We start from the raw sequence: 13456 nt of genomic DNA, 5'->3' as shown, positions 1-13456 counted from the left end.
ACACACACACACACACACACACACCAAAAAAGAAATAAAAGAAGTCAGGAGCCTGTGATTTATTCCTGTAATCCTAGCTACTCAGTAGGCTGAGATCTGAGGATCGTGGTTTGAAGCCAGCCTGGGCAGGAAAGTCCACAAGATTCATCTCCAATAACCACCAGAAATCCAGAAGTGACTCTGTAGCTCAAAGTGCTAGAGCCAGTAGCCTTGAGCTGAAGACCTCAGGGACAGCACCCAGGCCCTGTGACAAGATATAGACATATACAAATCTATAGATCTATATCTCTTGATATATGCATACATAATATCTATACAGCTATATACTTACTATGTATATCTAGTAAATATAGAAGTATGTATATATGTAAGTATACACACACATATGCGAAAGAGATCAGTAGAACCCTGTGGCTGAAAGGGAACTATATGAAAATAGACACACTAAGGGAAATCACTAGTTGTTTAGTCCATGGGTTTGTTGACTTGGAGATATAAAAGGTCTCTGAAGCTAGAAATCTAAAATCAGCCAAGTCAAAAGCCACACAGGAGTCTGAGCATTGCTGGCTCATGTTTTTAAACATAGTAACCCAGGAGGCTTAGATCTGAGGATCCCAGTTCAAAGCCAGATTGGGCAAGAAAGTCTAAGAGACTCTTATTTCCAATTAACCAGCAAAAGCCAAAAGTGAAGCTGTGGCTCAAAGTGGTAGAGTGCTACCTTGAGCAAAAAAGCCAAGTGAGCTGGGCATTAGTGGCTCACATCTGTATCCTAGCTACTCAGGAGGCTAAGATCTAAGGAGTGTGGTTCAAAGCCAGGTCAGGCAAGAAAATCTGTGAGACTCAAATCTCCAATAAATTACCAAAAAAGGGAAGTGGAGCTGTGGTTCAAGTAGTGGAGTACTAACCTTGAGCACAGAAGCTTATGGACAGTAGCCAGGCCCCGAGTTCAAGCCCCAGAACTGGAGAAAAAAAGAAGAGCCAAGTAAGTGTAAGGCAGACACACACACACACACACACACACACACACACACACAATCATGTGGGGTGAAAATGGTCCAACATGTCACTGGGTTGGGACTGTTGTGGCATGTCCACGATCCCTAAAGGCAGACCATGCCTGAGGAAATGGGTCTAAGAGCCCAAGAAGGGTGCTGAGGTCCCTTGGCAGCGGGTGGGCAGCGACTGGAGGGCTTCTCAGCCCACTGTGCCCGCAGTGTGAAAAACTGGGAGTGTTAAGACGTTATCTGTGTGTACTAGGAATTCAGCTGATTTCCCCTTTTCACTTTTGCTCATCTGTATTTTATGCTTTGGTCTAGAACGAATGTTATTAACTGTCAAGAAAATAGTGCATGTTCTATGGTGACCTGTGGCGCCCTCTAGCTGGGCTTTTCTTGGAAGATGAAATGACCATCGGAAGCAGCTGTAAACCGAAGACTTCGTAAGACTGCTCACAAGAGTAACGTCCCCATTTATTTTTTTTTATTTTTTAGGTTTTTTTTCTTTTTTTTTTTTTTTTTCAAATTTTTATTATCAAACTGATGTACAGAGAGGTTACAGTTTCATACATTAGGCATTGGATTCATTTCTTTTCTTTTTTTTTTTTTTTTTTGGCCAGTCCTGGGCCTTGGACTCAGGGCCTGAGCACTGTCCCTGGCTTCTTCTTGCTCAAGGCTAGCACTCTGCCACTTGAGCCACAGCGCCGCTTCTGGCCGTTTTCTGTATATGTGGTGCTGGGGAATCGAACCTAGAGCCTCGTGTATCCGAGGCAGGCACTCTTGCCACTAGGCTATATCCCCAGCCCTGGATTCATTTCTTGTACTGTTTGTTACCTTGTCCCTCATAGCCCCCTCCCCCATTTTTTAGGTTTTTTAAATTATAGCTAGTGCCTGGTTTACTGTGACTTTTTTTTTTCCAGTCCTAAGGCTTGGACCCAGGGCCTAGATGCTGTCCTTGAGCTTTTCCTCCTAACTAGTGCTCTACCACTTTGTCTCCAGCTATACTTCCAGCTTTGGGGTGGTTAGAGGTAAGTGTCTCATGGATTTCCTCCCTGGGCTGGCTTCCAACCACAATCCTCAGATCTCAATCTCCTGAGTAGCACTGGTGCTTGGTTAGAGTGACATCATCATCATCATCATCATCATCATCATCATCATCATCATCATCTGCCAGTCCTGGGGCTTGAACTCAGGGCCTGGGCACTGTCCCTGAGCCTCTCTGTGCTCGAGGCTAGCACTCTACCACTTAAGCCACAGCGCCACTTCTGGCCTTTTCTGTGTATGTGGTGCTGAGGAATGGAACCCAGGGCTTCATGCATGCTAGGGAGGCACTCTACCACTAAGCCACATTCCCAGCCCCAAGAGTGACATTCTTTATGTGGAAGGATCTTTATGTGGAAGAACAATATGTTGAAGGATCCTAGAGGAGTGATAGAAGATTCACAAAAGAAAAAGTGAGACTGTTTTATTTTACTATGGGGAGTTATAAGTTAAAACAAGAGGCACGCGCGGGGGGGGGGCACAGTGGCTCACACCTGTAATCCTAGCTACTCAGGAGGCTGATATCTAAGGATTGCAGTTTGTTGTTGTTGTTTTGGTTTGGTTTTTTGTCAGGCCTAGGACTTGGACTCAGGGCCTGGGCACTGTCCCTGGCTTCTTTTTGCTCAAGGCTAGCACTCTGCCACTTGAGCCACAGCACCACTTCTGGCTTTTTTCTGTATATGTGGTGCTGAGGAATCAAACCCAGGGCTTCATATATGCCAGGCAAGCACTCTACCACTAAGCCATATCCCCAGCCCCTAAGTATTGCAGTTTGAAGCCAGCCCAGGCAAGAAAGGCTGTGTGACTCTTATCTCCAATTAACCATTGGAAAACTGAAAGTGGAACTGTGACTCAAAGTGGTAGAGTACTAACCTTGAACACAAAAGCTCAGGGACAGTGTCCAAGCCCTAAGTTCAAGCCCTATGACCAACAAAAAAACCAAACCAAACCAAACCAAAAAATAACGGGAGTGTCTGTGAATATGGCCTAGTGGCAAGAGTGCTTGCTTTGTATACATGAAGCCCTGGGTTCAATTCCTCAGCACCACATATATGGAAAAGGCCAGAAGTGGTGCTGTGGCTCAAATGGTAGAGCAAAAAGCAGTCAGGGACAGTGCTCAGGCCCTGAGTCCAAGCCCCAGGACTGACAAATAAATAAATAAATAACAGGAGGCACAAACCTGGTGTGGTCATTCATACCTGTAATCATTCACATCAGAATTTGAGGCAAAGATGGGAAAGATCAAAGTTCAAGGCCAGTCTGGACAAAAACTTAGCAAGACTCCTTCTCAACCAATAAGCTGAGCAGAAGGTGCCTGTCTGTCTCCAGGTACATGAGGGACATAGGTAGAAATACTGAGGCCTGAGACAATATAGGGAAACCTGTGGGACACTACATGAAAAATAATGAAAGTAAGGAAGGGCTGGGTCTAGTGCAAGGTCTAATCCCAGTACCTTAACAAAAAAATCCCCCAAACCATAGCCAGGCAGAGACTGAGAGACTGAGTTCTAGGCTACCCTGGTCACAAAAGTTGGCAAGAGGACCAGGAGCTGGAAGTGACGTTGTGGCTCAAGTGGTAGAATGCTAGCCTTGAGCAAAAAGAGCTCAAGGACAGTACCCAGGCCCTGAGTTCAAGCCCCAGGAATGGCAAAAAACAAACCAAATCAAAAAGTTGATAAGATGCCCTCTCAACTAGGCTGGGATCAATGATGCCTGCCTGTCATCTCAGAAAAAGGGAAGCACAAATAGGAGATTCAAAGTCTGGGATGGCCAGGGCATAAAATCAAGACTTTATTTTGAGAATAACTATTGCAAAAAAGGAGCCGATAGGATGGCTCAAGTGGCAGGACACTGGCTTAGCAAGCACAAGGTCCTCACTTCAATCCTCAGTACCAGCAACAATAAAACAAAATGAAACCAGACACAAAGATTTCAACATAGCTGAACGCAGATACAGGCCTGTCATGTCTTCCTTCTATTTTCTTTGAGGCTAGCACTTTCTTTTTTTTTTTTTTTTTTTTTTTATACTTTTTTTTTTATTATTTTTTTTTATTAATTGGACATAAATTTTTTTACAAGGTGTTGTGCAAAGAGGGTGCAGTTACATAGTAGGGCAGTGTGTACATTTCTTATGATATCTTACAACCTGTTTTTCTATCCCTTGTCTAGGTCAGGTTGACATATATGCAATATACAATGTATCAAGAACATATACAGTATTCACAGACTTGGTCTCTACTGTCTCTCCGTCTCCCTTTGTTAACAGTCATATATCAGGGAGATCATGCCCCTTTGTTTTCTGTGTTCTAGGCTTGTCTCACTCAACATTATTTGTTCGAGTTCCGACCATTTCCCTGCAAATAACAATATTTCACCATTCCTAATCGCTATGTAGTATTCCATTGTGTATAAGTACCATATTTTTTGGATCCATTCGTCTGTGGAGGGGCATCTTGAGGCTAGCACTTTCCTCCGTTCCTCTCCATGCAGGCCAGGCTTAGGTGCCATAACTCCTTTGCCTTGTACCTGGAGATAGGCCTGAAGTGGCCCTTGCACTGTTGAAGCAGTGGTTTTAAGGGTTTTCTTATATCCTTGTGGCATCTAGCAGTGCTTGTAATATTTTATTAAAAAAGAAACAAAAGCAAAAACAAAACTTGGTGCCAGTGGCTCATGACTATAATACTAGATACTCAGGAGGCTGAGTTTTGAGGATTGCAGGTTGAAGCCAGCCTGAGCAAGAAAGTCTGGGGGACTCTTATGTCCAATTCGCCACCAAAAAGTAGAAATGGAGCTGTGGCTCAAGTGGTAGAGCACCAGCCTTGAGTGGAAAAAGCTAAGGACAGTGCTCAGGCCCCTGAGTTCAAGCCCCAGTACTGGTAAAATAAACAAACAAGCCAGTTTAGGCTTTTCAAAGCAGGAAGGTCTTCTGGCTTTGGCATCCATGTGCTTTTGAATGTCCTCCAGATGTACTTGGCAGTTTTCTAGTTTCCTTTCTGGCTTGCTCATCTCTTAAGACCATGGTAGCTGTGGGAGGAACAGAAGCTTCATACCTAGGGAAGGAATTGATGCCAGTATCACTGGCTCCTATAACACACAGCCATTGGAAATGTATTATATTCTCTTGTATAATCTTGCAGGTTTTATTATTATTAGCTGTGGGTTTCTTTTGTTTTTGCCAGTCCTGGCACGTGGACTCAGGGCCTGAGCACTGTCCCTGGCTTTTTTTTGCTCAAGGCTAGCACTCTGCCACTTGAGCCACAGCGCCACCTCTGGCCTTTTCTATATACGTGGTGCTGAGGAATCAAACCCGAGCTTCATGTATATGAGGCAAGCTCTCTTGCCATTAGGCCATATTCCTATTCCTTATTAGCTGTTTTTAGTGCTAACCGAACTATAGCACAGTTTAAGATCTAGATTCACTTTTACATTTTCCTATTCCACATGGAAATTCCAAGACTATCCAAGAGTCTACCTTTTTCTTTTCTTTTCTTTTCTTTTTTTTTTTTTGTGCCAATCCTGGGGCCAGAGCACTGAGCCACCATGCTGTTTCTGGTTTTCTAGAAGTTAATTGGAAACACGACTCTCTCAGGCTTTCCTGTTGGGGCTGGTTTCAAACCAAGGTCCTCAGAGCTCAGCCTCCTGAGTAGCTAAGATTACAGATATGAGTCACTGGCACCCAGCAAGTCAACCTTTCTTCACTGATTTGTGGGCCCTTCACTTATGTTTCCATTACATTATTTGTGCACAAATTCTTTGCAGTCTTTTAATGGCTATGATTTGACATCACTTTCAAGTATGTAGATAGGAATTCTTTGGTGCTTGAGCTTTCTTCCCTTACTTTTTTTTTTTTTTTTTGGCTAGTCCTGGGGCTTGAACTCAGGGCCTGAGCACTGTCCTTGACTTCCTTTTGTTCAAGGCTAGCACTCTACCACTTGAACCACAGCATCACTTCTGGCCTTTTCTGTTTGTATGGTGCTGAGGAATCGAACCCATGGCTTCATGCATGCTAGGCAAGCACTCTACCACTAAGCCAAATTCCCAGCCCCCCTTAATTTTTTATACCAGGGACTGAATTTGGAGCCTCATAAACAAGTGCCATATTACTTGAGCCATGCCTCTAATTCTTTTGCATTTAAGTTTCCTTCTTTCTTTTTTATTCCAGTCCTGGGCCTCGGACTCAGAGCCTGAGCACTGTCCCTGGCTTCTTTTTGCTCAGGGCTAGCACTCTGCCACTTGAGCCACAGCGCCGCTTCTGGCCGTTTTCTGTATATGTGGTGCTGGGGAATCGAACCTAGGGCCTCGTGTATCCGAGGCAGGTACTCTTGCCACTAGGCTATATCCCCAGCCCCGATTATTTTTTTGAAGGATCAAGTCTCGGAGTTTTTATTAGAACATTAACAGTCTGCAGGTAGCCAGCTGTTACAAGGGCCTGAAGCCCACATATACCTTTAACACTATCAGGAAACAGACCAGAGAGGAAAGAAAGAATAAAAACAATACCAACAAACCAATCTAGCTCCAATAAAGAGCTGACTTGGGACACCATGGTGACCAGAGACAAGCCAGGAGCTAGGACACAGGACACAGGAAATGAAGATGGAGACATGTGGAGTGGCATTTCCTGAAATTTTTTTTTTTTTTTTTTTTTTTTGGCCAGTCCTGGGCCTTGGACTCAGGGCCTGAGCACTGTCCCTGGCTTCTTCCCACTCAAGGCTAGCACTCTGCCACTTGAGCCACAGTGCCGCTTCTGGCCGTTTTTTCTGTATATGTGGTGCTGGGGAATCGAACCTAGGGCCTCGTGTATCCGAGGCAGGCACTCTTGCCACTAGGCTATATCCCCAGCCCCTCCTGATTATTTTTGATAATCATCTCTTTCAGACGAATTTAGGATTAATTTGGTGTGTGTGTGTGTGTGTGTGTGTGTGTGTGTGTGTGTGTGTGTGTTTGTGGCCAGTCCTGGGCCTTGAACTCAGGGCCTGAGTACTGTCCCTGGCTTCCTTTTGCTCAAGGCGAGCACTCTGCCACTTGAGCCACAGCGCCACTTCTGGCCATTTTCTATATATGTGGTGCTGGGGAATCGAACCCAGGGCTTCATGTATGTGAGGCAAGCGCTCTTGCCACTAGGCCATATCCCCAGCATGTGTGTGTGTGTGTGTGTGTGTGTGTGTGTGTGTGTGTGTGTGTGTGTGTTGTCAGTGGCCAACTGGGCCTTGAAATCTGGGGCTTGTACTCCAGGCCTGTGCTCACCTCTAGAGATTTACTAAATAAGCCACACCCCCAGTCCAGCAACATGTAGGTTGGAGACCCAACAGGCATCTATACTGAGATTCTCTAGGTCTCAAATGGAGTTGGTAGGATTCCAGATGTGAGCCACACAGCACACTCTGTTCAAGTTTATGAACTTGCCTTAAAAAAAAATCCTGCTGGGGCTGGGAATGTGGCCTAGTGGCAAGAGCGCTTGCCTCGTATACTTGAAGCCCTGGGTTCGATTCCCCAGCACCACATATATAGAAAATGGCCAGAAGTGGCGCTGTGGCTCAAGTGGCAGAGTGCTAGCCTTGAGCAAAAGGAAGCCAGGGACAGTGCTCAGGCCCTGAGTTCAAGGCCCAGGACTGGCCACACACACAAAAAAAAAATCCTGTTGATATTTGTGTTGGGATTACTTTTTTTTTTCATTTAACTCAAGAGACTTTTATTATTTTATTTAATTATTAAGTGTTTGTACAAAGATATTACAATTCCATAAGCTGGGTTTATGAAAACAATACATCTTATTTTTTTGATCTGGTTTATTTTTTAATTTATTTATTAATTGAACACAATTTTTTTTGACAAGGTGTTGTGCAAAAAGGGTACAGTTACATAGTAGGGCAGTGTGTACATTTCCTGTGATATATTATGCCCTGTTTTTCTTTCCCTTCTCTAGGTTGGGATTACTTCTAATTTACTGAATTTACATATTTACAACGTTGAATGATGGGTGCTTTTCTGCTTTAGTTTGAACTCCTGTCATATTCTGCAGTAAAGATTTGAAGTTTAGTCTTAGCCACTCAAGAGGCTGAGAAGTGAAGATTGTGTTTTAAAGCCATCCAGGGCAATAAAGTCCATGAGACTCTTATTTTTCTTCTTTTTTTTTTGGTCGGTCCTGGGGCTTGAACTCTGGGCCTAGGCACTGTCTCTGAGCATTTCAGCCACTTGAGCTACAGCACCACTTCTGGCTTTCTGGTGGTTAAGTGGAGATAAGCGTCTGGGGGTGGCTGGGGATATAGCTCAGTGGAAGGGCACCTGCCTAGCAAGTCCAAGGTCCTGAGGGGTCCTCAGCTCTGGGGGAAAAAAAAAAATCTGAGGAATCTGAGAAAAAGAGTCTCAGGCGGGGCGCCGGTGGCTATCGCCTGCTATTATCTTAGCGACTCAGAAGGCTGAGATCTGAGGATCTGAGGAATCCGGTTCAAATGCAGCCTAGTGACCAAGCCTAGCTCCAAGTGACCGCACGTGAAGGGGTGTCTTCAATGCGAGAGCGCTACAGCCTTGAGCACAAAAAGCTCAGGGACAGGGCCCAGTCCCAGGGTTCAAGCCCCAGGACTAGCGCACAGACGCAAAAAGAAGAAGAAAGAAAGGTGATTGCCCACAAAAAGTTTTTAAACATTTTGGCCAGTCCTGGGGGCTGCAATCAGGGGCTCGGGCTCCGGTGCACCACCGCCCGAGCCACGTTAATTGGACAGTCTCTCCGATTACTAGCAAGAGCCACCTGCGCCCGGCCAAAACCTTTCCCAGGCTTCCTCCAGAGAAGGCGGGCGATCGTTTACGGCATCTGAGGGGTGCGCAGGGCAAGTGCAGTCTAGTGAGCTCCGCTCCGGCCGGGGTCACCGGGGACCATGAGGAACTGGGGAGACTGCTGGGGAGCGGACAGCCGGAGGCGGGCGCGGGCAGGTGTAGGGCGCAGCCAGCCCGGACTGGGGCGGCCGGACCCCGCCGGGCCCAGGCCCCGCCCCCCTCGGGCCCCGCCCCCCTCGGGCCCCGCCCCCTCGGGCCCCGCCCCCGCAGCTGGGCTCCCGCCGGAGCCTCGCCCACCACGCCGTCCCCCAAGGTCCCGCCCACGACGCCGGTCCGTTCCTAGGTCCCTCCCACAGCCCTGTCACCGTACTGGACCGCGCTCACTATCTGTGGTCGCGCCTCAGGCCCTGCCCACCACTTCTGCCCTCCTGGGTCCGGCTCTCAACTCTGGGTTCTGTCCCAGGCCCTCCCGTAGCTCCGACATTACGTGGGACGCCGCTTTCCGCCGCAGGTCCCGCCCCAGGCCGCGCCTACCGCTTGCGCTCCCACAGGCCACACCCACAAGCTCTGGTCCCGTCCCGGGCCCCTCCCACAGCCCTGACGCCGTACCGGATCGCGTTCACCCCCGCCGGTCCCGCCCTCGGCCCCGCCCACACATATCCGCTCGCCTCGGCCACGCCCACACCTCCCTTGTCTCAGGCCCCGCCCACAGTGCTGACGCCGTACTGGACAGCGCTCACCGCCGCGGTCCCGCCCACGGCCCCGCCCACGGCCCTGCCCCGGCCCGGTACCGGGCTCGCCGCCCCGCCCCTTATGCCCCGCCCCCTCCCCTGGTGAGCCGCGGGGGTAGGGGGGGGGTGGCGGCTGCTCACAGGCGGGGGGGGGGGCGGTCTGGCGTCCGCCCGGGAGGACGCCGGTTCGAGTCCTCGCTTCCTCCGGGGCTCCAGTGTTTTTCCTGATCCCTCAGGTGTAGCGGTTGCCGGCGGCACGAGCTGGGCGCGCGTGGCGAATCTGCCGCTGCGAAACGGCAGGCGCGCTGCCGGAGGCCTCGCGAGAGTGCGGCGCGGCCGGACGCGGCCCGGCGGAGCGGGCGCGCTGAGGGCCGCGAGCTGAGCGCGGGGCAGCCGGGAGGGCCGGCCGGGCCCCGCGGCCTCACCATGACGGGCCGCGTGTGCCGCGGCTGCGGCGGCACCGACATCGAGCTGGACGCGGCGCGCGGCGACGCCGTGTGCACCGGGTGCGGCTCTGTGCTCGAGGACAACATCATCGTGTCGGAGGTGCAGTTCGTGGAGAACAGCGGCGGCGGGTCGTCGGCCGTGGGCCAGTTCGTGTCGCTCGACGGTGCGTCCCGCGGCGCGCGGGGGGCGGGCCGGGACGCGGCGGCGGGGAGCGGGCGCGAGTGCCGCGGGGCTCGCGCGGACGCCGTCGCCGGGTCCCCGAGCGCGCGCCGGGCGCGGGCTCGCCTCGGGAGCGGAGCGGGGGCCCCGCGCTCTGACAGGTGCGCGGCCCGGTCCGCGCCCGCCCCGTCGGCTCGGGGGCGTTGGCGTGGCCGTGAGCGGCTTGGACGCCCTCGCGTGCGCGCGGTTTGGGTGCCGACGCCGCGCAGCTCGTCCTTGTGCTTTCCGTGTGGTCTGAGGTACCCTCGCCCAGCCTAGGTGGCCTGGCACGTTTATTTGTCTTCTGTGTTTTGCGTTTACTCGTTATTTTTACTTTTCGGTGCCGAGGGCCCCGCGTGTGCGCGCGTGTGTGTGCGTGTGCGTGCGCGATCTGAGCCAAGCTCTTAGAGAGCTTGCTAAGAATGTGGCCTGCCGTTGACTGAACTGCACCCTCAGCTCCTTATTAATTCATTTTTCCATTGAAATCTGTGTCCCATTTTGAGTTACGCTTAGCTGAAGGTGTGAAGAGGTTTGGTTTGGTTTTTGGTCCTGAGGCTTGAACTCAGGACCTGGGCTCTGTCCCTGAGCTTTCTCATGCAAGACTAGTGCTCTACCACTTGAGCTACAGCTCTACTTCAGCTTTTTGGTAGTTAGTTCTTTTTTTTTTTTTTTTTTTGGCCATTCCAGGGACTTAAACTCAGGGCCTGAGCACTGTCCCTGGCTTCTTCTTGCTCAAGGCTAGCACTCTGCCACTTGAGCCACAGCGCCACTTCTGGCTGTTTTCTGTATATGTGGTGCTGGGGAATTGAACCCAGGGCTGCATGTATACGAGGCAAGCACTCTTGCCACTAGGCCATATCCCAGCCCCTTTGGTAGTTAATTTGAAGAGTTTCATGGACTTTCTTTTCTTTGGCTAGCTTTGAAGGGCGATCCTCAGAACCCAGCCTTCTGAGTAGCCAGGATTACAGATGTGAGCCTTTGGTGCCTGGCTGACTGCAGTGATTACTTTCTGCTTTTTTATTATTATTTTGGGGGCTATGTGTGCATACCAGTATTTGGCTTGAACTCAGGGTCTTTTAGATTCTGTCCCTTCGCTTTTTCTTTTTTTTTTTTCTTTTTTTTTTTTTTGCTTAAGGCTGGTGCTCTACTTGAGCCACAGTTGCACTTGAATTTTTTCTTTTTGGGTGGGGATAGCCTGTTTTCTGAACAATTTGCTGAAAGTCTTCCCTCTCTCCACTGGGATTGCCCTTGCTCCTTTGGTAGAGGTCTTGGGCCATATCTGTCTGGGGCTGCTTCTGAGTCTTCTACACTGTTTCATGGTCACTACCATATTGCCCTGTATAGGTTATTATATTCAGTTGTGTTTTAGATCCCGCTACATATGAAAGAAAACACGCACCATTTGTCTCTGGGCTTGTCTTACCTCACTTAGCATGACTTTTTCTTTTTTTTGTTTTTGGCCAGTCCTAGGCTGTGAACTCAGGGCCTGAGCACTGTCCCTGGCTTCTTTTTTGCTCAAGGCTAGCACTCTGCCACTTGAGCCACAGCGCCACGTCTGTATATGTGGTGCAAAGGAATCGAACCCAGGGCCTCATGTACACGAGGCAGGCACTCTTGCCACTAGGCCATATTCCCAGCCCTTAGCATGACTTTTTCTAGGTCCATCCATATTCCTGAAAATGACATAATCTTATTCTTTCTGATGGATGAGTAAAATTCCATTGTATATATGTACCACATTTTTTTTTTTTATCCACTCATCTGTCGTTGGTATTTGGGTTGTTTCCATAGCTTGGCTATTATTCACTATTGTGAATAGTGCAGCAATGAACGTGGATGTGCAAGTGTCTTTACTGTATCCTGATTTGTGATGTTCTGTGTAGCTGTCCAAGAGTGGGCTTGGTCATAGGAAAGTTCTATGTGTAGTTTTCTGAGGAACCTCCAGACTGCTGTCCAGAGTAGTTGTACATTGGTTTGGGAAGAATCTTTATTGCCTGTTGCACTGTGGAAGCATTGTCAGAGTTGAAAAGAGGCAGCATGTCCCACTTCTGAAAAATCGCATAGTTAGGTTAGTGTATTCCCTACCAGGACAGTCTGAATAAATTGTATTCCTCACTCTCATGCCAAGCAAAAGGTAAAGCCAGGTGCTGGTGGCTCACAAGTGTAATCCTAGCTACTCAGGACGCTTAGATCTGAGGATTGCGCTTCAAAGCCAGCCCAGTCAGGAAAGCCCATGAGACTCTTATTCCAACTAACCACCAGGAAAACAAACAAACAAATGACCAAAAAAAAAAAACCCCCAAACCAGACAGAAGTGGAGCTATGGGTAGAAAAGTGGTAGAGCACTAGCCTTGGGCTAAAGAGCTCTGGGACAGTGCCTAGGCTCCGAGTTCAAGCCATATGACTGATAAAACAATCAATGAAACAACAAAACACCTTCAATGTGGAGGGGTAGGCTTCTTAGGGGTCCTTGTGGGATTAAGGGCTCTATCTTCTCCCCTCCCCTCCCCATCTTCAGCCTTCACTATCTCTGGACTGAGACAACATGGGAGATACCTCTCAGCAAAGAGCGAGTCTTGTCTGGCTGCATCAGACTTAGGAGCATCTGTAGAGCCTGTCAACAATGGACATCAAGAATATTGCTAGGACTGCTAGGGCAGTAGCTCTGTGTCACTTTGCCTGCAGCCTTGTTACAGTTGTCAAGATGTTGATGTCTGATGGGGTGCTAACAGTAGTAATAAAAACAAGTTATCTTAGCTGGGTGCCAGTGGTTCATACCTGTAATCCTAGGTATTCAAGAGGCTGAGATCTGAGGTTTGTGATTTGAAGCCATCCCAGGCAGGAAAGTCTGTGAGACTCTTATTTCCAATTAACTACCAAGAAGCCAGAAGTGGCCCTGTGGTTTAAATGGTAGAGCATTAGCCTTGAGCAAAGAATCTCGGGGACAGTGCCTAGGCCCCAGGTTTGGCACCAAACAAACAAACAACAACAACAAAAAATCCCAAAAAACAAAACTCGGAACAAGTTATCTTGGTAGCTGATGTATAAGTCTTCCCACAGGAAGGTCCTGTCCTGGGGTGTGCCTCATGGTCTGATGACAGCATGTTGTTCTCACCATACCCACCGAGTGTGAGGGCAGGTGGTGTGGAGTAGACATGGACTAAGCTCCTCACACCATGCACTTACACAAATTTGCCCCAGGTGTCAGGAAGCTACTACCTTCTGTGCAGGGAAGAGCAGGGCCCAAGTTGGTTCTGCACAGTGGAAACC

General features: G+C 49.0%; 1 protein-coding gene across 4 annotated transcripts in view; it reads left to right on the top strand.

Annotated features, from left to right (window-relative positions):
- Positions 1 to 9693: 9693 nt before the first annotated feature.
- Brf1 (BRF1 RNA polymerase III transcription initiation factor subunit) overlaps positions 9694 to 13456 on the top strand; it is a 54298-nt gene continuing 50535 nt past the window's right edge. For 3 of the 4 annotated variants that reach the window (XM_048361910.1, XM_048361909.1, XM_048361912.1), the window contains exon 1: positions 9694 to 10151. In XM_048361910.1, coding sequence (XP_048217867.1) covers positions 9968 to 10151 — 184 coding nt within the window. In that variant the 5' untranslated portion in view covers positions 9694 to 9967. The remainder of the gene's footprint in view (positions 10152 to 13456) is intronic. The other variant, XM_048361913.1, reaches the window with a different exon arrangement.

This window comes from Perognathus longimembris, chromosome 14, assembly GCF_023159225.1.
Source record: "Perognathus longimembris pacificus isolate PPM17 chromosome 14, ASM2315922v1, whole genome shotgun sequence".
Classification (NCBI taxonomy): domain Eukaryota; kingdom Metazoa; phylum Chordata; class Mammalia; order Rodentia; family Heteromyidae; genus Perognathus; species Perognathus longimembris.
Note: the sequence above shows the minus strand (reverse complement) of the source record. Positions and strands in the feature narration are given on the sequence as shown.